This window comes from Typopeltis vanoorti, chromosome 19 (assembly GCF_054136105.1).
Source record: "Typopeltis vanoorti isolate ZY-2024b chromosome 19, IOZ_Tvanoo_1.0, whole genome shotgun sequence".
In the NCBI taxonomy this organism is placed as follows: domain Eukaryota; kingdom Metazoa; phylum Arthropoda; class Arachnida; order Uropygi; family Thelyphonidae; genus Typopeltis; species Typopeltis vanoorti.
Genome location: NC_143567.1, coordinates 71,162,918 through 71,189,660, shown reverse-complemented (window position 1 = coordinate 71,189,660; position 26,743 = coordinate 71,162,918). Strand labels below are relative to the sequence as shown.

General features: G+C 35.3%; 1 protein-coding gene across 1 annotated transcript in view; it reads right to left on the bottom strand.

Annotated features, from left to right (window-relative positions):
• LOC150096238 (tubby-related protein 4-like) overlaps positions 1-26,743 on the bottom strand; it is a 236,452-nt gene that overhangs the window by 191,763 nt on the left and 17,946 nt on the right. The window contains exon 2 of the mRNA XM_090408771.1: positions 15,839-16,129. Within this exon, the coding sequence (XP_090264897.1) occupies positions 15,839-16,129 (291 nt within the window). The remainder of the gene's footprint in view (positions 1-15,838; positions 16,130-26,743) is intronic.

The following is a 26,743-nucleotide window of genomic DNA, read 5'->3' as shown; positions in this document are numbered from 1 at the left end:
CATCCATGGAACCACTACAGGGGAAGAAATTTTTGAAAAATCCCAACTTCCTCTGAACAGGGTCGTAGCAGTGACAACCGATGGTGCTCCAGCAATGACAGGCCAAAATAATGGCTTTGTGTCAAGATTTGCCAAGTTAAAGGAAATGTATCCAAACATTCCAAAACTGCAATCTTTCCACTGCATCATTCATCAGCAGGTCCTGTGCTCCAAAGTGTTGGAAATGAGCAGCGTACTCAAGCCTGTGACAAATACTGTGAATTTCAATCCGATCCAGAGGCCTCAATCTCCGCCAGTTTGCACAATTTCTAAAAGACTTGGAGAGTGAATTTGAAGGACTACCTCATTACACAGAAATTTGTTGGTTATCTTGTCATAAGCTTCTAAAAAGATTTTTTTTTTTTTTTTTTACTTTTAGAGGAGATCAAATTGTTCCAAGAAATGAAAAATCATGATGTTGCATTTCTTAATGATCAGAAATGAGTACAAGATCTAGCATTTTTAGTTGATCTTACAGGACATTTGAATGATTTAAACATCAAACTTCAGGGGAAAGATCAATTAATAACATGTATGATGCACTGGCAAGTTTTAGATGCATGTTAGTTTTGTTTCAAAATCATTTAAAAGAGAATATTCTAAATTAATTTCCTATATGTGAACAGTTAAACAATAAAAATCAAAGTTTTACCTTTTCTCAATATTGTCCCAAACTAGAAAAGATAAAAGAAGAATTTGATAGGTGATTTAAAGATTTTAAGGAGGAAGAAGCTTTTGCTTTTTACAGATCCTTTTTCCTTTTCGAAAAAGTTCCTATTTGTATTCAAATGGAACTTATTGATTTCCAAAATGATTCCATTCTAAAAGCAAAATATCAAGAAGTTGGTGTACCAAAAATATCAGGAAATAAAGTTTGTAGCAAATATTCTATGTTATTTTGGAAGCACCTATTTATGTGAACAATTATTCTCATGTATGAAAGGTAACAAAACAGCCTACAGATCAAGATTAACCGAAGTCAATCTTTCTGCCATAATGAAGGTCGTATGCTCACAATCTTTGAGTCCAAATTTTGGCAGGCTGGTTAATAATAAACACTGTCAAGTGTCAGGAAAAAAATAAAATACTGAAATTAAATTACTATACTTATATTATGCATGTATATGTATATATTAACCCGAAAATATTATTTTTCCCCAAAATATAGACCCCCCCCAAAAAAATAATATATTTTATTTCAACACAAACAAAAAAATTTCTAACTAACAGGAAGCTCTGTAAATTTTTGTGATGGTTATTAATTATTAATGAGTTTATACTTTTTTTAGAATGTATAAATATATAAATATTTGATTTATTCAAATAAAATTTAAGTTTGGTTTAATTTGGATTAAATGCTATCTACTGTAAATATTAATATAATAAAAATATTCTTTATATTATTTTTTTTTTTGAGTTGCCATAATCATACTATTATTGTATATGTTTTGTAATGACTTAGAATAAATAAAATTTTTGTTATTAATTTTTCAATTTATTTATACTCATTTTTTCACTTCCCTTTGATTCTAATTAGTGTAGGTTTTTTTAGTCGAAAATTTTTTGCGGCCCACTTCAGATATAGCAAATGACCTGCGGTCAAATTGAGTTTGAGACTCCTACTTTAGAGTATTATATTCTTGTCCACCCATTCCTGAATGCTCTTGTTGACCAACTTTTCTAGTACTTTTATCACCACTCCTGAGATACTGATTGGTCTATAATTTGCTACCACAGACTTGATCCATAAATAGAACAGAGCCAGGCAGCAATACCACAGAACACTGAAAACGCTCAATAGGACTGCAAAGGAAGTTTGATATGCACTTGAAAACTATTGAAATCAACAGTGGGACACAAAACCTCAATCCTCATACACAGAGGAACAGATGATTTGGAAAATTACTAAAGCTCTACACACAGACTGTAAACCTCTCCCACCAATCCATGGCGAACATGATCTAGTTTATCATGACAAAGTGTGAAGCCTTTGTCGACAGCCTTGAGAAGCAGTGTACACCCATGTGAATGTAGACTTCATCAGTAAAGTACAAACCAAGGCACATTGTTCACTACTTTTGTTTCTTTCCAATTGATCCAGTGTGCAGGGGGTATCCAAAGCATGGTCTGCCAGACCCGACTTGCCATAGTGAGTGTCAGATATATTTTTTGTGTTCACTGAGGCGGATGTACAAACATACAGAGTACATAAACCCCATCCAACTGACATCACCTGTTGAGGTATATGAAACCATCCCCAAACCCCAAAGAATAGGAAAGCTGGGTGGAATTTTTAACAAAATCATCCAATATAATACGCGTGGATAGGCTTATGTGTTCGTCAGACCACAAATCGATTTCATCATACTGTGAAATCGATTTCACGGTATGATATGAACACAGATGGATAAGAAAATAACTATTTATTAACTTAGAAGCTAATATTTCGCTGGTATTATATCCAGCATCTTCAGAGCACACGACGTAAAGTTTGTTACAAAAGCAAGACAACCACAATCCGGTGTCACAGTGGGGCTAGTATAAGTAATTGCAACTTGCAACACAAGACTAAAGTCCTAATATGGCACCATCTAGGTTAAAAAAAAAAAAAAAAAAAATTCAAAGCTTTGAAATAGTGGTCCAAATGATAGTCTTAGAAAGTTTAAAAAATAAAATAAAAGTAATAAATAAAATAAAATAAAAGTAATAAATATTAATTTGATCTTAGGATGACTGTCTCCCAAATCTTTGGTAGATTTATACAGCAATACTTGTTAAGGTTTGGAGTATGTTTTAAGGCTTCTGTTGATTCCAGGAACAACCTCTCTGACTTGTAGAAGCTTCTGTGCATTACTTTTGTTTCTTTCCAATTGATCCTGTGTGCAGGGGTATCCAAAGCATGGTCTGCCAAAACCGACTTGCCTTAGTGAAAGTGTTGGATATATTTTTTGTGTTAACTGAAGCGGATGTCCACAGTTCTTCCTGTTTGTCCGTAGTAGGCTTGATGGCAAGAACAGGGTACTTCATATACTCCTGGATGTGTTAAAGGAGTGCATTTGTCCTTAGGTGAACGGATGAGAGTTGCTAATTTTACATAAGGTTTGAACTGAATACAGTATTCAAAATATACTGAATACAGTATTCAAACTGTATGTAAAATTAGCAACTAACCACGCATGGTTACTACCACCACGCGATTTCTCATCTTCGTTAAGAGAAACCGCGCGGTGGTAATTTGTTCGCGAAGCAACGCGTAGCTAGCGCGGTTATATATACGGAGAGCTTTTTGCGAGACAAAACGGTGCTTGAATTTTACACAGTTCGGGATTACTTTATTATCCCAGCAGTGTTTCAGGAAAGTTAGATGATTTAATTGTCTAGACAACTTCATTTTACCATATTGGCGGGCCTTCCGTGTGATTGTATCTCCGTGGATGATGTTGATTCTCGTAGACAGGCTTATACTTCTACTAATAAATATTCTACTATTAGTATTATTATTAATTAAAACTATTAATTAAAATTCTACTAATAAATATTTACATCAGTTAATTCCATTATTATAATTTTAATTAATTAAACAGGCTATCAGTATAGGCAAAATTCTCGTAGACAGACTTATACGTTGGTTATGCATTTCTAAATCACTTAGGGAATTGAACAACGTAGATCCGAATATAAATTAAATTATACTTTAATAAATATCTCCGATATTCAATTCCCTAAGTGATTTAGAAATGCATAACCAACGTATAAGTCTGTCTACGAGAATTTTGCCTATACTGATAGCCTGTTTAATTAATTAAAATTATAATAATGGAATTAACTGATGTAAATATTTATTAGTAGAATTTTCGCCTGAGTATCACAGGCATCTTCAGTACATGTAAAAAGCTAATTAAACAATAACTGACAATTCCAAAAGGTGCCACACCTAAGTAGCTAATGTAAGATAACTAAAAAAGTTAATTAAATTTCCTAACTTATTTAATAAATAAATAAATAAATTATATATATATATATATATAAAACATCATTTCAGAATTGTAATGGGAGACTTTAATGCTAGAATTGGTATTCAACATTCCGATGAAAGCTCAATGGGAAATTTTGGATATGGCATGAGAGATGACAGAGGAGCAAGGTTAATAGAATTTGCAGAAAAAGAAAACCTGTATATCATGAACTCCTTCTTCAAGAAAAAAAACATAGAAAGTGAACATGGAAAAGTCCAAATGGAAAAACTAGTGAAATTGACTTTATCCTCAGCAATAAGAAAAACATCTTTCAAGACTGCTCTGTTATAAACACCTTCAACATTGAAAGTGACCATCATATGGTATGCAGTAAAATTCAAATAAACTGCCAAAAAGAAAGATGAAAAATGTTTCGGAAATCAAAGCAAAATATAGATGTACAGAAACTCAACATTAAAAAAGATATATTCCAACAAGAACTAAACAATAGATTTAAACATCTTATTATAGATGACAATGCTGATCTATCAGAAAGTAATGACATTATTATCCAAAACCTTTTACAATGCTCACTTGAAATAGCTGGTACCACAGAACAGAAACAAGACAAAATCTCTGAAGAAACAAAACAGCTTATGAAGAAACGAAGAGAAATGAAACAATCAATTAACCTACAGAATAAAATTGAATACATGGAATTGTGCAAAACAATCAGAAAATGTATCACAGAAGAAAAAAGAAAATTCAATTGTAAATTCATACAACAAACAATTAAAAACAACCATAGTCTCAAAAAAGCCAAACAGCAATTGATGAACAGCAAACAGATGGTTGCAATCAAACTACAAGACAGGACTATCACCAGAGATAGATATGCTATAGCAAAAAGAATTGAAGAATTCTACTCAATATTATACCAGGATGCTGAATTAAATGAAGAAGACAACTACAACACAGCTGAAGTACCACAGATTCTACCAGAAGAAGTTATGCAGAGCATCCAAAGCTTCCAAAATGGGAAAGCTGCAGGTGAGGATGGAGTTATAGCTGAACTTCTAAAAACAGGCAGAGAAATAATCTACAAACTCTTAGCAAAACTATTTACTTTATGCCTGAAGAAAAATGATGTACCAACAACATGGAAGAAGGCTACCCTAATTCTGATATATAAAAAAGGTAAGATAGAAGACTTGACAAACTACCAACCTATCAGTCTACTGTCAGGGTCTACAAGGTGTTTACAAAAGTCTTAGCTAATAGACTTTGTGCGACTCTTGACATAGCACAAACAAAAGAACAGGCAGGCTTTCGAAGGGGCTTTAGTACAATGGACCATATTCAAGTTGTACAGCAGATTATTGAACGGTGTAATGAATATCAATTACCACTATGTCTTGGTTTTATTGACTATGAGAAAGCCTTTGATTCACTTAAAACTTGTGCAATACTTAAAGCATTATGAAACCAACAAGTGGAGGAGCCCTACATCAGAACCATGAAATCAGCATACACCAATGCCACAGCAGCAATTCATTTCAATGGAAACATCTCTACTGTGGGAATATTGAAAGGTATAAGACAGGGTGACACAATATCTTCAAAATTATTCACAGCATGCCTAGAAGAAATATTCAAACTTCTTGATTGGGAAGGGAAAGGTCTGAAGATAAATGGAAGGTATTTAAGCAATTTACACTTTGCAGATGACATAGTTATCTTTACTTCAACTGCACATGAATTACAGACTCATATCGATGAGCTCCAAATTGCTAGCAGAACAGCAGACCTAATGATAAACCTAAAGAAGACCCAAGTTATGTTCAATAGTTATGTCAAACCAGAAATAATAAAAATCAATAATGAGGAAATTAAGCAAGTAGATCATTACATATACCTAAGACAACAGATATCATTGGAACAAAATATCATGGATGAAATTAAAAGGCATGCAATGCTTGGGTGGAAAGCATTTGGAAAATTACATTCAGTATTCAAAAGCCAACTACCATTATGCCTGAAGAGAAAGGTTTTTAACCAGTGTATTCTTCCTATACTGACATATGGCTGTAAAACATGGACACTGAATGCAAAGGAAATTAAAAAATTAAGAACAACACAATTTAGTATGGAAAGAAGTATGCTTGGTATCACAAGACTGGATTACAAAAGGAATACATGGATAAGAATCAAACCAAAGTCTCTGACATCATAGAAAGAGTGAAACATCTGAAGTGGCAGTGGGCTGGGTATATTGCCCGACAAGATCAGCGATGGACAAAAGAAGTACTGGACTGGATTCCAAGAGAGGAAAAACGACCACAACGCTTCATGATCTGAATCATGGTGGATTGATGATATCATCAGATTTGCAGGAGTGACATGGAAAAGGAGAGCCATGGACAGAGAGTGTTGGAGTAATCTTGGAAAGGCTTTCATCCAGCAGTGGATCGATAATGGCTGATGATGATATACACACACACACACAATTAAAAAAGTTAGGAAAGATTAGCTGATTTAAATAGTACTGTCTCCCACAAAGGGGATAGATATAGACCATCGGATCTGTTTAAGGTAGGAGTGTGAAGTAAAGTTACACACGTTTCTTTATATCCATGAGGAACCGACTTTTGTGAAGGACTCTTGTCTTGTTATGAATGAATCCTGTCTAGTGTTGATGGCATGCTCTGCAAGTCCAGACTGTTCATGTTCAAGGTATTGAATGAGACTTGTGTTCTTCTAGCTAAATAAAAGCAGTTCTTCTTGTTTGTCCAAAATAAGATAACCCACAAGAGCAAGGAATCTGGTAGACACCTGGATAACTGAGATGTGGAAGCTTGTCCTTTGCAGAAGTGAGAAAGGTGGAGATTTTTCTGATTGGTCAAAAGGCAATAAAAATATTTAGTGCTTTTAAAACTTCTGCTATGTGTTCGCTAATGCCTTGCACATAAGGGATAAGAATACACGTTATTTCTTCTGTATTAGAAGAGGAAGGTATATCAAAACTACTCAAAGCTCTTTCGATGAAGGAATTCTTATATCCATTAGATAAAAAGAAGAAATAATATATTGCAATTCTTTCTGTAATAGTTCATCTGAAGAACAAAAGGAGTGGGCCTGACGAACCAGTGTTTTAATAGTTCCCGCCTTCTGACTCGGATAGTGATGAGATTCAGCATGGATATAATGGCCTGTATGAGTCTTCTTATAGACAGAGAAATGTAGGTTACCATCTGGTTGGCAAAGAATTAAAAGATCTAAAAAGGCTAACCTGCTTATTTACTTCTACTTTTAGGGTGAACTGGATCCTTGGATGAAGTGCATTTAATTTAGATAGAAACTGTTGTAGTTCATCAGAAGTCATTCCAGATAGCAAAAATGCCATCTACATATCTGAACCATTGAGTAGGTCTAGGCGAAATGTTGTCAAATACGTTTAAAGTGTGCCATAAAGAAGTTGGTAATAGCAGGAGAAATAGGATTGCCCATTGCTATTCCTTCGATTTGTTGATTTTGTAATACATTCTGGTTATTTTTCCTTTAAAAACAAGTTATATCAACAAATCTGTTATTATAATTTTAATTAATGTCTACTCATGGTATTTCGTTACTGAAGCCTGTTTAATCATCCTGCAAATTCTCCACATTGCCATAACTATTACTCTACCCAATTTTGCATCATCATCAGTAAACTGAATATCCTTTCAGATTATTTCCTATATCATTTATATGTAAATTATACAGTAGTGGTCCTGGGATGGAACCTTGAGGCACACCACTAGTCACCTGTTTTTTCCAGGATTCTGCTCTTTAATATACTACTTTTTGATATCTGTCCATTAGCCAACTATTAACGAAGTTAATAGTTGGCTAATGGACAATTAACGAAGAGGTAGACAATTAACGAAGCTATTCGTGCTTTCGAAGATGAACTTTCGTGCACTTTAAATCACGAACTGTGGTCTATTTTACATTACATCTCGTGTACCACTGCAGACAAAGAATTTGAAAAAATACGAGGCTGACAGATGAAAAAATTCGAAAAATTAAAAAAGAATTCTACTGTCAATCCAAAACTTGCTACCAACACCATAATCAACCTTTCTTCAGTCACCCTGAAGCCCTCAACGCGCTTGCACATGGCCACAACTTTGCCATTGCTCCCAGAAAAATACCCAGTGAGGATATTATGATCAGATCGAAAGGGGAATTCGCCACCTTCCACAACAAATCGCCAACAGTGTAAGACTGGATGTAGCTTGTGTCCTTTCCAAAGCAAGACCACCAAAAACCAACATATCCAACAAGAAATTTAAAGCTCTACAGAAAATGAAGAATAATAAAGAATTAGTTATCACCAAAGCGGATAAGGGAAATGCACTGTAGTACTTAACCAAAAGGACTACAAATGTAAGCTTAATGCTCTTCTATTACATCGGGCTACTTACCTCCCTATCGAATATAATCCCACCAACTCATCATCATCAAATTCCTGCCATGTACCCTCAAGAGGTGTACAGGATATGACAGTACTACATGAAAAAATTACATCATTACTAACTTCCTATCTACAATTTTCCTCCAAATCAGTCTGTTACTTGTCAAGACTCCAACATTATCAGATCTTATATTTCTATCGTCTAAGGCACTTTGTACCGTATCAATCCACCTATATCTTGGTCTTCCTCTGGGTCGTTTTCCTGCCAACCTGGCAGAGAACACTTGTTTTGCTAATCTTTCCTCCCCCATTCTATTTAAATGACCATACCACCTGAGATTAGCTCTGTTAATGCATTCCTGGATGCTGACAATGTCGTTCTTTCCTAATATCCTCATTTTTAATATGATATTGCCATTGATGCCATCTGTTCACGCCTCTAATCTTTCTCAGGACTCTCATATCTACGGTCTCTAGTCTTTGGTCAAGTGTTTTACTTCTGACCCAGCTCTCAGATCCATAAGTTAAAACTGGTTTGAACACTGTCTTGTATATAGCTAATTTAGTGTTCTTCCTATATACAAGACAACTCAGCCCTATTTCAGTTCACAACGAACTCAGGCTATTTCGTTTGGCAGGGAAAATTCTACAAACAAATAGAGGGGACAGCCATGGGTTCACCACTCTCCCCACCAACTCACAAATCAGAAAACTTCACAGGCTCCTTAAGAAAGTTACTTCTTGGCCTGTAGAAGTTACCAACAGATTAAAGCCATTTAACTCTATACCCGCCCCCCCATATTTACGGACTCCCAAAAATACTTAAAGAAAATGTGCCATCATGTGCCACCATTACGTCCCATCATTGATTCCCCCACATACAAATTAGCTAAACATTTGGCCAAAGAGCTCAAACACTATACTGGCAACACACCATCACACATAAAAAACTCGGCCCACTTCAAAGCCAGCATAGAAAACCTTACACTCCAACATACTGACATAATGGTCAGCTTTGATGTCTCCTCCTTATTCACAAATGTCTCACTCAAGGAAACTTTAGAGCTAATCCAAGCTAAATTTTCTCCCGATATCTCAGCCCTATTTCAGTTCACAACGAACTCAGGCTATTTCGTTTGGCAGGGAAAATTCTACAAACAAATAGAGGGGACAGCCATGGGTTCACCACTCTCCCCACCCTTGGCCAATTTCTTTATGGAGACCTTTGAAGAAAAAGCCTTAGCCTCTGCCCCACAAAATCCAACCATATGGCTCCGCTACGTTGATGATGTGTTCGCTATTTGGCCACATGGCTCTGAAACACCCCTCTGCTTCCTTACACACTTAAACAACCAACACTCCAGAATCAAGTTCACCCTGGAAAAAGAGGAAAACAACAGCCTCCCTTTCCTAGACACACTAGTCACCTGCCAGCCTGATGGAACCTTGGTTTTCTCAGTTTATAGAAAACCCACCCATACAGGCAGACATTCACCAACAATTCCCCCCCCCCCCCTCACAACAATATGGAGTGGTGAAAACACTATACAACAGGGCTAAACTAATCTGTTCTAATGACATGGCCCTAAACACTGAACTAAATCACATCCTCAACACTTTCTCAGCCAATGGCTACCCCCTCCCCAAAAAAAAAAAAAAATCCAAAAAATATTAAACCTACAAACCACAGTCCCCCCTCCACAACAAAGATTACTCTAAATCCATCACCATTCCCTACATCCGAGGCACCTCGGAAAAAATTACCAAAATTTTAAAAAAACATGACCTCACCTCCTGTTACAGACCTTACAGAAAATTGGCATCCCTTATCCGCTTCCCCAAGACCTACCTGGTGTATACCAGGTCCCTTGCAGTTGTAAACTGTCATACTTTGGCCAAACAGGCAGGACAGTGAATATTAGAATTTCTGAACACAAGGACTACATCTGGTTTCACAAGTACAGCCATTCTGGTCTTGCAGACCATGCTCTGGATACACTCCACAGAATACGGTGGAAGAAAGCTACAGTAATACACCGTAGCAAATACAAATTCGAAAGACTATTTATGGAATCAGCCTCAGCCCTAAGAAACTCCCCAAACCTCAACAAATTTGGTTGTATGCGACTGCCCCAAATTTGGGAGGCATACATCAGCAGACCTTCGGCCCAACGACCAAGAATACCTACTTAGCCCACTAGAGGGCACCATCAGGACTTCTAGGAGAACGATAGCTTCATATCTTCATTCTCAGTTATGGTGTTGTAGTGGCTGCGTGCATGTGCCTTCTTTGTAAGTTCCTTTTGAAAATGGCAACGTGACGTTTCCGAAATATCGGAGATATTTATTAAAGTATAATTTAATTTATATTCGGATCTACGTTGTTCAATTCCCTAAGTGATTTAGAAAAATATAGGCAAAAGATAACGAGTATCAGTTTAATGTGAAGAAATGTAAAATTATGCATTTTGGAATAAACTGATTAAAAGCTGTTACCACATTGCTGGAACTATACTCCAGGAAAGAGATGAAGCTAGTGATTTCAGGGTGGTGGTGGTAGACAGAGTTTAGTTTAGAGATCATTACTAAGCTTGCCAAGGTAGTTCATTAGATTACTTAGCTATTGAAGTAGAGGTAAGGAAGTTATTCCTCTTTATAAGGCCTTGATATCTACATCTAGATTACTGTGCTGCTCAGGTCTAGTCTCCTGGATTTTTTGGGGATGAGAAAGTGGTAGAAAGGATTCAGAGGCAAGTGACCAAGATGGTGATTGTCTGTGAAATGCATCCTACAAGGACAGATTGATTGAGGATATATGGACTGCAGGAGTTGGTCGATAGGCAAAAAAGATGAACATGATAGAAACATTTAAATTACTTAAAGATTTTTACTGGACTGATGCAGTAGGAATGTTTCAGCACTTGGCTACAAAGGGCAGAACATGTCATCATCTTTAGAAGTTGAGTAAAAGTGTGGTTAGCAGTGTGAGGATTAGATTTTTCGTTTGGAGAGTTGTGAATGAATGGAATGGGTTACCACAGTTGGTTGTGAGTGCTTCATCTGTTAATGGGTTCAAGGAGAGGTATGATAAATTGGATAGATAGTGTGGGTCTCCCACGATTAGTCTTTGGGCTCCATGGAGATGCCCATTTTAGTGATGAAACTAAGACTTCATTGTGAAATGATGAAAGCTATTTATTGGCACGAAACCTCCTGAAATGAATATTTAGTCTTCAGAACTGAAAGGATTTAGGTCACCAAATGCAACATGTTACAACATTATGAAAAATGACAAAGCAACATTTTGAATTCGACATGTCTATGATCAAAATTTGATCAGTGGGGATCCTATAAAAATATATATATAAAATAAATAAGCTAAATATTAGATAAAACCATGTTGATTGATCAGGCAACTATAAAGAAACTTGGAACCATGCAACAGATCTTAAAATATATGGTGTAACTAAACTACAAAAATGCCTTTTAAACTTATTATTGTTGGATTACCATTAGGTAGTCCTACCTCTAAATCAAGATTAAAAATGCAGAGAGGGAAGGTTGAAAGAGATGATTGTTTTGGTTGGTACTAATGATCTAGCAGGTAATAAGTATGACATGCAAGAATATATGAGGGAGTTGCTAATACAAGCATATAAAAAGTGTGGATGTACCAAACCATGATCTGACCAAACAACCAAATACTCTGTTTGAAATCTGGCCAAAGCACACTGAATTAAATATTATAAATAAATGTTTTGAAAAATAAAAAAATAAAAGTAATACTCATTAAAAACCGATACAAATTTTTAGGTATATTTTTTTTTGTCCAAAACATTTGTTTATAAAATTTAATTTCAGCATGATTCACCAAATTGCTGAATAAGGAAAGATTGAAAAATATGTGTAACCATGTGAAAATATAAAGAACCATCACCCTTATTTCATAACAAAGTTGAATTCTCATTGAGTTAGGAGGAATATTTATGTGAATTTTTGTCAAATGGAGGCAAGTTAGCCGACCTTGCTTAGCAGTTTTCTTCTCCTGAAAAGAAGTTTTTCATTCCACAAACAGGCAAACTGGCCACAGAACACATGCAATTAACAGACAAAAATACTATCAATGGGTGGTACATAAGATAATAATATGTAAATGATCAATTATGTATGTATTAGTGGATGGTGAATAGCAGTATGGTGCAGAGTGCTCCTCCTGTGATGGGTCACAGAACTAGTTTAAGTAGTTGAATTGAGAAAGTATATAACCTAAAGTCAGAGGTTGACTGATCCAACTTGAAAGCTGCAGCAACACTAAGTAAATTAGCATTAACTATACTGTGTTAAATATTAAGGGCACTCATATACTATTTTGCAAATCTGCATACAGTAAGAAGATATTATTATTGACAGATTTTGTGCTAAATAAGCAATGACTACATAAAAAAAAAAAAAAAAAAAAAAAAAAAAAAAAAAAAAAAGAGAATTAACTTGTCAACCTGGTTGACCGAGTGGTTAGCATACCGACTCTTCAACCAACATTTCATGGAAGATAAATTTCATTGCCCAGCGTGATACCACTGCCCTGCTTATTGGAGGCCTGAAGCAGCTTTTTGTTGCAGCTAATTCTGTGGGTTTTTTCTCAAGAAAAATAAAAAATTACAAAAAATATATAATTGATAAAAATGGATAAAAAAAAATCCCACAGTACAAATGTACTACAGGTTTACTAATAACCTTTTGTGGAGTGGGAACCACATAAAAAACAAGTTAAACCAAGACCGAAAATTTACCTTGCAACATCTGCTTTGTGATTTAAAGAGTAATAGGAATGGATGTTGTACCATCATTCTATATTAATGGCAATATCATATTAAAAACGAGGATATTAGGAAAGAACTTGACATTGTCAGCATCCAAGAATGCGTTAGCAGAGCTAATCTCAGGTGGTATGGTCACTTAAACAGAATGGGCAAGGAAAGATTAGCAAAACAAGTGTTCTCTGCCAGGTTGGCAACAAAACGACCCAGAGGAAGACCAAGATATAAGTGGATTGATAGAGTACAAAGTGCTTTAGACGATAGAAATATAAGATCTGATAATGTTGGAGTCTTGACAAGTAACAGACTGATTTGGAGGAAAATTGTAGATAGGAAATTAATAATGATGTAATTTTTTTCATGTAGTACTATCATATCCTGTACACCCCTTGAGGGTACATGGCAGGAATTTGATGATGATGATAGTGTTCCTGGCAAGATCTAAGCAAATATACTTGAGAAACGGTTGAGAAGAATTGTGGAAGAAAAGCTTGGTGAAGAACAAGCTGGATTCAGGCCAAACAGAGGATGTTAGGATCAGATCTTTACTTTACGACAAATAGTCGAGAAAGCATGGGAATATAACAAAGATCTGTATTTAAGTTTTGTCGATTTGGAAAAGGCATATGATAAGGTGCCAAGAGAGAAGCTATTCAATACGCTGCAGTTATATGGTGTCAATGGGGCATTATATCAAGCAATACTTAGTCTTTATTTGAGCTGTAAGTCAGCAGTTAGAATTGAAGGAAGTACAGGAAGATGGTTTAATGTTAAATCTGGTGTGAGATAAGGATGTACATTATCCCCTCTGTTATTCATTATCTATATGGATCACATTATGAAGGAAAGTGGTATTAAACATGATATCAAAATTGGAGATGTTAATGTCTGCTCTTTGCTTTATGCGGATGATGTTATACTTCTAAATAAATCTGCTACAAGTCTGCAAGATTCTCAGACTAAATTGAATAGTTGTTGTAATAGATATGTTATAAAGGTCAGCAATAAGAAGACAAAGACAATGAAAATAGGCAGAATCATTGAAAATGTCAACTGTGTTGTGAACGGGGAACCTATGGAACAAATAAAACATTTCAGCTACTTAGGCACGATTTTTACTGAAGATGGTAAATTAAACATAGAAATAGACAACAGAATCAGCAAAGCTGGTATGGTGGGAAGTCAATTGAATAAATTCATATGGAATAAGAGAGAAATTAGTCAGAACACTAATTAGCTGTATACAAGACAGTGTTCAAACCAGTTTTAACTTATGGATCTGAGAGCTGGGTCAGAAGTAAAACACTTGACCAAAGACTAGAGACCGCAGATATGAGAGTCCTGAGAAAGATTATAGGCATGAACAGATGGCATCAATGGCAATATCATATTAAAAATGAGGATATTAGGAAAGAACTTGATATTGTCAGCATCCAAGAATGCGTTAGCAGAGCTAATCTCAGGTGGTATGGTCACCTAAACAGAATGGGCGAGGAAAGATTAGCAAAATAAGTGTTCTCAGCCAGGTTGGCAGCAAAACGACCCAGAGGAAGACCAAGATATAGGTGGATTGATACAGTACAAAGTGCCTTAGACGATAGAAATATAAGGTCTGATAATGTTGGAGTCTTGACAAGTAACAGACTTATTTGGAGGAAAATTGTAGATAGGAAGTTAGTAATGATATAATTTTTTCATGTAGTACTATCATATCCTGTACACCCCTTGTGGGTACATGGCAGGAATTTCATGATGATGATGGGAATGGATGAACTTTATTTCTATGTGACTGCCACCCACTAAAGGCTGTAAAGGTGCAGTATAGTACCGTGGGTGAACTAAGGATTTTTTAAAATTTATTTTTGTAAATCTTTTTGTTGTTGTTTTTCTTATTAATTTCTTACCTAGTCTGAAAATCCTGCTCTAGAGATTAAACACAGAACTTTTTCAAGCTACTTCAGGCATCCAATAAGTAGGGTTGGGGTCTCACATCAAGCAATGAAATTCATCTTCCACCGAAAGACAATCACAAACATCTGTACCCACAGCCTGTTGATTGAAGAGCAGATACGTTAACTGCTTGCCAACCAGGCTGGATCACCAAGACAGAATACTGCAACATGGTAATAAAAGATCAAATATCAAAAACTAATAGCAGGTAACATATACCTCTCCCTGACTTTTTTATGATAATTCCTCACGCAAAAGTTGGAAATCTACAGTACAGAGTACTATGGGTGGGCTAAGGTTAGTGTACTGTACTTTTTTTTTTCAAGCTACTTCAGGCATCCAGTAAGTAGGGTGGTGATGGTCTCACACCTGGTGATGAAAAATATTTGCCCTAAAGACATTCACAAGCTATTTCAAAGTGAGATTTGAACACCCAGACTGTCAAAGCTGGAAAGTGGGTAGAGTAATAGGCTAACTATGACTGCACCTTATTTTCATAAGGAAATGCAATTTGTATAGTATTCATCTAAAAATAAAACAAACTAATTTAATTATTAAGTCAACTATAAGCATGTGCATATTATCCAACATAAACATATTATCAAAGCACACATGCTTACCTGTTGGTCATCAGGTGCCCAAATGCCACACATTATGGTATCTTCTAAATTTAGCATAGATGACCAATATCTTTGTCCTGATACAGAGCCTACCAAAACAAAACCATCCTGATAACAGATAAGAGCCATCTGACCATCATGACTCCAAGAAAAATCTGTCACCTGAGTATTTCGATCATTAATTAGTTCAATAGACCAACGACCTTCATACTTAATCCACACGAATATTATTCCACTACTGTCACATGATGCCAGCTTTTGGTATGGCTCATTCCACTTTACTAATGTAACCTAGAAAGGAAAAAAATTCATAATTATCCAGTGTTATCTGACAAATTATGTGCATATATACATTTCATACTAAACATTAAGAAGAGTTAATACCACTAAATGCTAAATACAGGAAAGATGCTACTTATAAACAAATAATGAATATCAAATAAAAGTGCCTTATAAATAAAAATTCTGCTAACATTGCCAGATTCAAACACAAGCATACTTAAAAGTTATGCTTGAAAGAACAAAGGCAGGCACAAACTGGGTTGGTGGCAGTCACTTCCTTCTCATTGGATTAGATTTGTATCATAAAGAGACAAAACTAATCCAGATTACTATGTTCCAACTGTATTTGAAATAATGCTTGTCTGAGTATGTTTATAAGCATGTTTAAATGCTTACTTTACTGCCAATGAATTTCACATATCATTCTGTGGATGAAAAAGACTACATTCAAAACATGTACAATGTTGAATGAATGCAGTTAATAGTATTACTTCCGAGCCTCCTTCAGACTCCTCCTGCAAGGAGTCTGAAGACTCATCTCAAGAGGTTACACACTCACATACCTTGCACTCAGAGGAAGAGCTTGAGGGGTGGGAAGAGGGGCAGTCTGGCCTGGGCGGCACTTTGAACATTTTTGAACTTTTGCAGTTAATTCTAAAATACAGTCTCGAGAACTCAGTTCCAACTATTGTAACACTACAGCGAATTTTCCATACAATTGCTGTAAGTGTTGCTAGTTGTGAGAGGAGTTTTTCTAAATAAAACTGATTAAGAATTACTTACATTACTATGAAATAGACTTCGACAATGTCATCGACGATTTTGCTAATAGAAAAGCAAGAAAAATAACATTTTAGAATGTTAAAATTAAAGTTTTACTTCAAAAATAAACAGTTTTAATTTATTTCCCTATATGTCGTTTTGACTTTTTGTAGTATTTTTGGTGTGTAATGAGAGGGGTGGCAAACTCAGGGACCACCCCGGGCAGCAAAAGCTCTAGCTACACCACTGCTTGCACTGAAGACATTCACACATTATAGCACTCACTACTCACTCTGGTAACCAGATTACTATGAACACCTCCTGAAGCAAAGTTCCTCCAATATAATAAACCTCATTCCATCTTCTCTGGCCAAAGTGCATAACTTTATACCTAGCAACACTGATATGACATCCCTATTCTTCAACCCAAAGCACCAACTAATTCATATCCTCTTGTAACATCACATCAGAACTTCCTGACATTGCTCTTCCTAATCAATCCACCATCACTCCCAGATCTCTCATCTCCTCTACTTCCTTTAAAGTTTCCCCACCAAGCATATACTTTGCATCCCATCATTGCAACACTGAACTGAGCGTTCCACTTACCTGCCCATTCATGCAATCTATTCAAATCCTCCTGTAAGGCCATAACATAAGGAACAATTTTATCCTCCTTCCTTGGAACCTATGCTGTTGTAGGACTCTTATTAAAGACACTGCATTGCTCTCTCCAATTTTGCATCATCTGCAAACAGCTGCATATCACTAGTTAAACCCATTCCAATATCATTAACATACAAATTGAACAACAATGGTCTCAAAACTGACCCCTGCAATACACTACTAGTGATCTTCCTCTTTTGGATTAATGCATCCCTCCATATACAACTTTCTGATACCTATCTGATAGCCAGTCGCTGATCCAACTCAGAAGTCTGTTATCCAATCCCATCTGTTTCAATTTATTTAATAGCTTGTCATGCGGCAGTCTATCAAAAGCTTTTGCAAAATCCTAGTACTGATTTTCTTCACCATTCTATATATGCATCTCCCCTGACCAAGGTATTTGTCACCTTGTTATAGTACATAAGTTAATAAAACATGATCCCCCTTTAACAAACCTATGCTGATAACCGCAGAGAATACTGCTGTTTTCAACCCATTTCTATATCATACTTCTCACCAATCTCTTCAGTGCCTTCACCACAACTCCAGATATACAGATTGGCCTATAATTTGAAGCTACAGCCTTATCACCACCTTTATGCAGTGGAACAATTTTATCCTCCTCCCTTGGAACCTATGCTGTTGTAGGACTCATTAAACTTATTAAAGACTCTTATATACCTGATGGTCTATAGCTGGACACTACTGACTTGATTTCCCCCCCTTATACAATAGCACTTTTTCCTTCTTTCCACTCTTTTGGGAATGCCTGTTTCCAGACTTCCAATGAACAATAATGCCAAGCTCTTTTGCACATGCCCATAATATATAGGGTGATATTGCATTCAGTCCCACAACCTTATCAACAGCAACACATTTACCATATTGAAAGTTACAATCCTCAACATTCTGTCTGAAATACTATTATAGCTATAAACATCAAGATTACTTAACATTCTAAATACTTCCCATTCTTGAACTTAAGTCTTCTGTCCTCCTTCAAATTGCTATTCAACACTACTCCTAACCACCACCACCACCCCCGTCGAAAAAAAATGAAATATACTAATGAAATATTTATTGAACATTTCCACTATTATCTTCAACAGATGTGAACCATGTTCCATCTCCAGCAATTAAAGTCAGTCTTCCATATTCACCTTTTCCTTTACTAACAATATAACTGCAAAATTCTCTAGGGTTTTGCCAGTCTCTTTCATATGCCAACTTCTCCCTCACTAAATTTGAAACCTTATACTCCTCATGCTAATGAGGGATATCCTATATCTCTTCCATAACACCCTATTTTTCAGAAGCTCCTGCATAATTCCATGATTCATCCATTTCACTCTATTTATTCTAACCTTAGGAATACAATCTGCTATTACCATAAGTAATAATTTCAGACCAAGTCCTAGGCATTGCTGATTTTCTTCCCCATTCAATTGATCAAGCCACTTCAAGTCACAAATCAATCGATTTTCTTAATTTATTATAGTAGCTTCTAATCTCTAATTCCAGCATCTCTTTTGTTCCATGAAACTTTGACCTGCCTACCCAGTCCCCACATCAAAACCATGTGATCCTTCTCCCCAATTGACAGCACTATGACGAATGACATCTTTTTTCACTGTATGAAAAGACGATACTATTAAATCTAATGAGTGAAAAGAGGAAAATAATCATAGGCAACTAACTATGGAAGGATTGAATGGAAGTAGGAAATAGCATGCGAGTAAGGAGATTGAATTCCTTGAGCTATGCCTTCCTTATGCAGCATATAATAAGAAACACATGGGATTTAGGGTTAACTCCCACATGTTGCTTCAATTATATGCTGCATAAGGAATTCAATCTCCTTACTCGCATGTTATTTCCTACTTCCATTCAATCATTCCATAGTTAGTTGCCCATTGTTATCACTCTCCTTTCATTCACCACTCATCTATCTGAACACTTCAGAAGCATCTCTGCAGTGCCGTAATGAGGGCGTGGCAAAAGAGGCACCCGCCACGGGCGCAACTAGGTTTGGGGTGCAAAATGTAAAAAATAAAAATAAATAGATATAGATGTCTGCTATTTTATATTGTATTTTTAAATTTCAGCAACACGCTGCTTTAGACACAAATTCTGCAATACACTGCAACTCATTTTGATGGGGTTAATAGTAAGTATTTAACAAATTGCATTTAGTAAAATTTAACTTGTTACATTTAAATTTTTCAAAATTTTTGTCATTTTTGGGTTGGGGGGGTGCAAGTTAGACACTTGCCACAGGTGCTTCATACCCTCATTACTGTACTGCATCTCTGTGTACACTTCCTGGTCTATAGCCATATCGCACATCGCATTAAATATCTAAAATCTGTGCTTACCACAACACCAAATGACCCCAAAGCCATTATCAATCTACTGCTTTCTTCAAGTTCCACATGAAGGGGACATAGGACACAAGTCTTCTGAAATCATCAGTAATACTTCACCTCCTCTTTATCTTTTCTGTCTTTTCAAAAAATGCTATAATCATCATAATGATTTTTGGACTGACTGTATCAAAGTCAAACTATACCCGTATTCTTAATACTTCTTGTATTAAGAATAAGAGTGTTATTATATAATAATAAGGGTATTCTTGTATTAAGAATTAAGCATTCAAGTCCTTGGACTCTGTTGCTCCCATTGAGGCCATTCGTGAATCCTTATCTTGTCTTTATGTTGCACCAATTCTAGTATCTCACAGTCCTACCATCTAGTTTCCATTTTCCTGACTGGCTACACACTCCTCTCATCAACAATATATTCAGCTTCACACTACTGCTCTCACTCAAATGCAGACCAACTGCAGCAAACAGCTCTCCAATTTACAAATTTATCCCATGCATCCACATATTCAACTCCTTTCTTACTGCATATTCTGGCTATCATGTCATTCATAATCACTGCTCTTTTCAGCTCTCCAGTATCATGCCTTCGAAATCCACTTACAATTCTTCCTCTCACATTCTTCCACTTCACTGTTTCTGGCAACACTCACAAATCACATGCTATCTCATTCACATTTCTTCGCAAATTTTCTTCAGAAGTCAACTTTTTTGTTGTATACTCAAGTAAGGAAAATAGTAAAGTTGAGTTATTTATTTCACATGACAAATCAAAAAAGAAGAGAGTTAAAGCTAGTTGTGATTAAAGAGCATGCCAAACTCAAACAGATACATGGCTTTAGTAAGTCACATAAACACATTTAAGTGATGGAATTATTTTTATCATCTAGTGTAACCACACCGCTCTGATTATTAGAGGCCTTAAGATGCTTGAAAAAAGTACCATTCATTTTAGAAATTACGGACTTTACAACCCTGTTATAAATAACTATTTTAATTTCCCGACGTTTCGATCTTCACATTAAGGTCATCATCTGGAGTATATACAAATATACAAGAAACAGCTGAGTTACATTTCACACAGTAAGCTAAAGAAATAATGATTTGATCATCGGTTATTCTACTGGCATGACCTCTAGCGGAAAAAAAAATACAGATAAAATTACAAATTAATTAATTATTTAGAAACTACATCAAAGCTAAATTCTATTTAAAATAACACAAGAGAAACATTCTTTCTTATAGTTTTCTTACAGTAACAATAACGTCCTATTTTTAACATTACAACTGTTATATTAGATTTAAGATTCTGGATTATCTACAGTCCTGTTTATAGTTAACTTTTAGGGAGAAAGGTTCTGCAGGTAGAATATGTGCCTTCCATATGCTTGGGAATTTTAGACCATCATTATTGTTCAGATTGGGGTGGTTGATAAAAATCTCACAAGCTTCCTTAAATTTGGGTTCATACCATGTTTCGGTGTAATGTAAACAACTGGTGCTTTTCTAGTCAATTACAGCTACCAACTTGGTATTATCTAGCTACTCACTGATGGGATCTCAATAAAGGTTGAAACCGGTCTGGGTAGTGACCTTCTCTCATAATGTAGAACAGTAATACAGCTCCTAGGAGCTGGGTTTCACATTATGGGTAAATACCAAGAATAGTGATCAGAGCTTGCTCCACCCTTGCTATGAGTTGCCTCAGTGTTGCACTACCAAATGGGTTATGTGTTGCACTATCCAGGTATTTGCTTACGCTTGGACTCGCCGAACTTTATATAGTTTCTATATTCAGCATGAAACTCTTTGAGTTATTACTGTGGTTTTTACGTGTTTTATTAATAAACATACTATGCCATAGGTACCTCTAAAGATCGGTATCTCTCAGATACAATTTACTATTAAATATCACACACCTTTACGAAACACGTGTTCAACCAAAACTGACCGCATAAACAGTGTGGAATATCACTCTTAATATATGCATGTGCAGCTAGTCATGACCTCCAAGCTATACACTGGATATGTATAATAATATTTATATTAAACAATTTGTATCTATTCAGATCAACCATGACCTCTTCAGGATTAAATAGTAGTGCTGCTCTTTCTCAACATATTCCTCAGTTATTGGGAATGGAGATCAAAGTTGTTCCAATATTTAAAAAAATAATTAAATTAAATTACGAAAAATTATGGAAATATTTTTAGTTAGTAGTAAAATAAATGAGAGAGAGAAAAAAAAGAAGGAATTTGTCTATATAAATATATTGTAATATAATAGGCACACACAGTATACCCCTGTAAAGCATTCTTCACAGCACTTTTCTCAGCCATTACACAAACACTTTCTTTTAAACAATAGCTAACTAACTGAAATAACTGTTCTGAATGTATGAAATTAAATGTATACAGGACAGTTATTCCATGCAGTTTGTAGAGATTTTGTAGTTTCCATTGACTTTTGTTCATTTTTTAAAATTTAATGTTTACTATCAAATATCAAAAATGCATTAGGTTTGAGGATAAATAACTATGCTGCTCCAATTTGGATATAATCTTGATAGTAGTTCTTAATCATGTTGGAGATTTAATTGAGTATTGACAGCTCAGAAGGATTAAAAACTATTTTGAATGCTTCCAATATTTCATCTCCATGAGGGAGCACAAGTAACACTTTATTATACAATGAAACCTGTGGAGAATTCATGACTAAACAAACACTCGTAATAACCACAGTAATAAGTAAATATTTCATCCTAAGTATCTTAGGACATTGTCAGTACAGTTAATTCAAACAATACTAGGAATAACATACAATTAGGGAGCATGATTACAATGGAATCCCAATATGCGTGCAGTATTATTTACTTATTAAAACTTATTACTGTGGTTATTATGTGTGTTTGTTTAGACAAGTAACACTTATAACACACACAACAATACTGAATAAAACACGTGAATATGAATAATGAAGTCCAATCTAGGTGGTGCACCCTCTATGGATGTTTGTAGAAAGCCTAGGTTGTAAATTAAAATCTGAGAATTAATGTTTCCCAAATTTTGGGAAGTTTCTTACAATCGCATTTATTTTAATTCATTTATTTTCTGAGTATCATTGCAGATTCAAAACAATCTTTCTTTTTTAAATTTACTGTGATGTAGCATGGTAGTTTTCCCTGCCTCTTTTTGGAATCTGCAGTGGCACTTGGAAATCAACAAAATTTAAACAAATAAAACTGCAAGAAACTTCCCAAAATTTGGGAAACATTAATCCTCAGAGATTCTAATTTACAACCTAGGCTTCCTACAAATGCTCATAGAGGGTGCACCACCTAGATAGGACTCGAGTCATATCCACATGTTTCATTCTTCAGTAGTGTGTGTGTGTGTGTGTGTGTGTGTGTGTTACAAGTATTAGTTGCAGTTCCTGATGTCTCAGAGAGCAATGAATATTGAAAGCATTAAAAAAAAATAAGTTTTGAATGCTTTTTTTTTTGACCAACATGATGTCCTCCCAGCACTTAAGCCTTAACATATGAACATTATTGTAGTTATAACAACTTCTCAAATTATAAATGGGAATCTAATTTTTGTTAAAGTTACAAAGGTTCTCCAGGTTTTCAGTGCTATAAAGAATTTCAGTGAATTCTCCAACTCATTGATATCTTTCAAAGCAGAACTACTGTATAGAATCGTTCTTTACTAGATGATTGAACTGCTGTATAGAATTGTTCTTTTCTAGATGACTTATGTGCTGACTGCATGAAGTGACAAATCCAATTTATTAGTTTCAAGAAACTGAATATATCCCATGTAATTTTAGAGACAAACCCAGAAGAGTTGTCTGCTTAGAGTATAAAGCTTTACAGAAAATACAAACCATCAAGAAATTTAATAACTTATAACAGATTTCACAACAGAAATATACCATATTTTTTCCTTGAATATTCTATGAACATGGAAAGTCATATAATGATATTCTGAAGAAAGAACAAAATGATAAACTTGGGATTTTAGTGACATATAAAAGTAGATGTGCTGAGCACAAATGTACATGACCTTCTTCATGGATGTCTGGAAGCCAACAAGAGATAAGTTTTCAATCCTATAAAGACTGTTTCTTACCAAAGAAGAAATTTTCTTTTGTAAAGAAAATTTTTTACAAATTATTTAAAAATTTTTACAAATGCTTACTTAAGAACTTAAGAACTTTTTGGAAGCGAAGAATGAGCAAGGAAATTGCTCATTCTTCACCTCCAAAAAGTAATTTATCGTATGCCTAACGCACAGCTCTCCTGAAATTACGGAAAGAAAAAAGTATCATCATCACCAGAGCGGATAAGGGTAATGCCACAGTCGTTCTTAATACCAGTGAATACAATCGCAAAATGAATATTATCCTCCGCGATCGCGTGTATCCAGAGCATGGTCTGGGCTTGCGGACCATGCTCTGGATACACACCACAGAATACGGTGGAAGAAAGCTACAGTGATACACCGTAGCAAATACAAATTTGAAAGACTCTTCATGGAATCAGCCTCAGCCCTAAGAAATTCTCCAAACCTCAACAAATTTGGTTGTATGCGACTGCCCCAAATTTGGGAGGCCTACATCAGCAGACCTTCAGCCCAACGGCCAAGAACACCTACTTAGCCCGCTAGAGGGCACCATCAGGACTGTTAGGAGAACAATAGCTTCATTTCTTCATTCCCAGTTTCTGTGTTGTAGTGCCTACGTGCACGTAACTTTTTTGTAAGTTCCTTTAGAAGATGGCAACGTGACGTTGCCGAAATATCGGAAAATATTTATTAAAGTTTTATTTAATTTATATCCTTAACTACGTTGTTCTATTCCTTAAGTGTTTTAATAATGTAAAATATAAAGTAATGCACTATGGAATGAAAAGATTGCATACTTTGTATCAGATTGCATGAAATTGACAAGACTAGGGATTTAGGGGTAATGGTGGGCAGAGAGTTGAAGTTTGGAGGGCATATTGCAAAAGTTGGTAAAATATGCTCAAAGGATTACTTGGATACTGTAAAACACACTCACCACCACCATCTTGGTCCCTTGTCTCTAGATCCTCTCAACCACTCCCTCATCTCCAAAGAAACGTCAGTAAATTGACATGTTCAAATAATTTAGTAATCCATATGTTCAAAGCTTTATAAAGAACCTCATAAAAGGACTGTTCATTTTTAATATTTTCCAAGGATGAGACTCTTCCATACTTTCAGAATCAATATAATTCATTCCAATTTAAATGAAGATGGTGTAATAAAGACTCTGAACCCTTCCTTGAACGGATTCATATCTAAAATTGCTTCTATATGTTAGGTGAGTATCATTCCAAAGTATCCATCAAGTGATTGATGAATTAACTTTATTCTGTTTTATTTAAATTGCTTGTTCATTCCACATTGATGATATACTATTATTTCCAGTACAAAATATATCTCTTGCTAATTTTCAACAAATCTTAAGTGTCTACTTGTTTTCATACTCAATTATTAATATGTCACAGGTTCTATTAAAACTACAAATTATTTTATACCAATTGGACAATGTTTATATAGTGAAACTTTAACTGAAAGGAGACTCATTTAACAATCTGCTTATGTATTACAACAAACAAAGAGGGAGATGCATATACAGCAGAAAGGGCCATCTGATAATTACAGGTTGGTATTAAACTGGTGGCAAAAAATGAGGCTTAGGTAACAGATTAGCACATTAGCTAAGAGACTGGGATGAGCATCTGCAAGTTATCCAGAAAAGGATAGTCACTCGGGTGCAAGCTGGGAGAAACCACAGGGAGTAGTGCATGTTGTGGCTTTTCAAGGAGGAATAGGCTGTGTGAACAGCCTTGTGAGTTGACCTAAAGTATTAATAAAGTGCTCCCATCTCATCTTAGGCTCAATGGACAAGTAAACTGACTCCTCTGAAACCTGATTATGATGGGTAGTTAATTCTACCTGCACTGTCTACTATATCTATAAAATACACATTTCTTCTAGTCAATTTGCCTGTTAGTAAAGTGTAGTCTTAAAATCTGGAGAGAGAGCAAGAATGGATGCAAAGTACACAACTTGTGGAGAGATTTTGTCAGAGGTGGAGGCAATAAGCAAACAGGGCATTATGGTGAAGAAGGAAATAAAATTTAAGGAATACAATGCTAAACTTGTGAGCATATCAGAATGGATTATGATCAGGGCTTGAAGAAAGGTATGTTTACTCACCTATGATGACTGAGAATTTTCAACAAGTAAAAAAATGAAAGTGAGTTTAACTATCAGTTTCACTTATATAATCCTGATTCTATAGCATGTTTTACATAAATAGCATATTTTTTTCTATATTGTTACTATATTTATGGCACCTATTAGGGGATGCTGATCAACAAATTATTACCATTATCACCACATTTCACCACAAGTCTATTAGTATCATCACCACAAGTCTATTATCATTGGGTACCCACCTAAGAGTTGTTAAGGGATTATTATCAGATTAATGTGGAAGAGATTGTTCCTAAAATGGAAGGGAAACAGATAGAACAAGGGGCTATGCTTTTGAATGAATCATTTATTAAACTGAGTATTTATATATGCACATTAAGAATACATCTGGACATTAATGTATTGCTATTTAAGGTGCAAATTGCTAAGAAGTGCACAGGAAATCTTAATAGTAAAATAGTAAAAGTTAATCAGTAAATTGACATGTTCAAATAATTTAGTAATCCATATGTTCAAAGCTTTATAAAGAACCTCATAAAAGGACTGTTCATTTTTAATATTT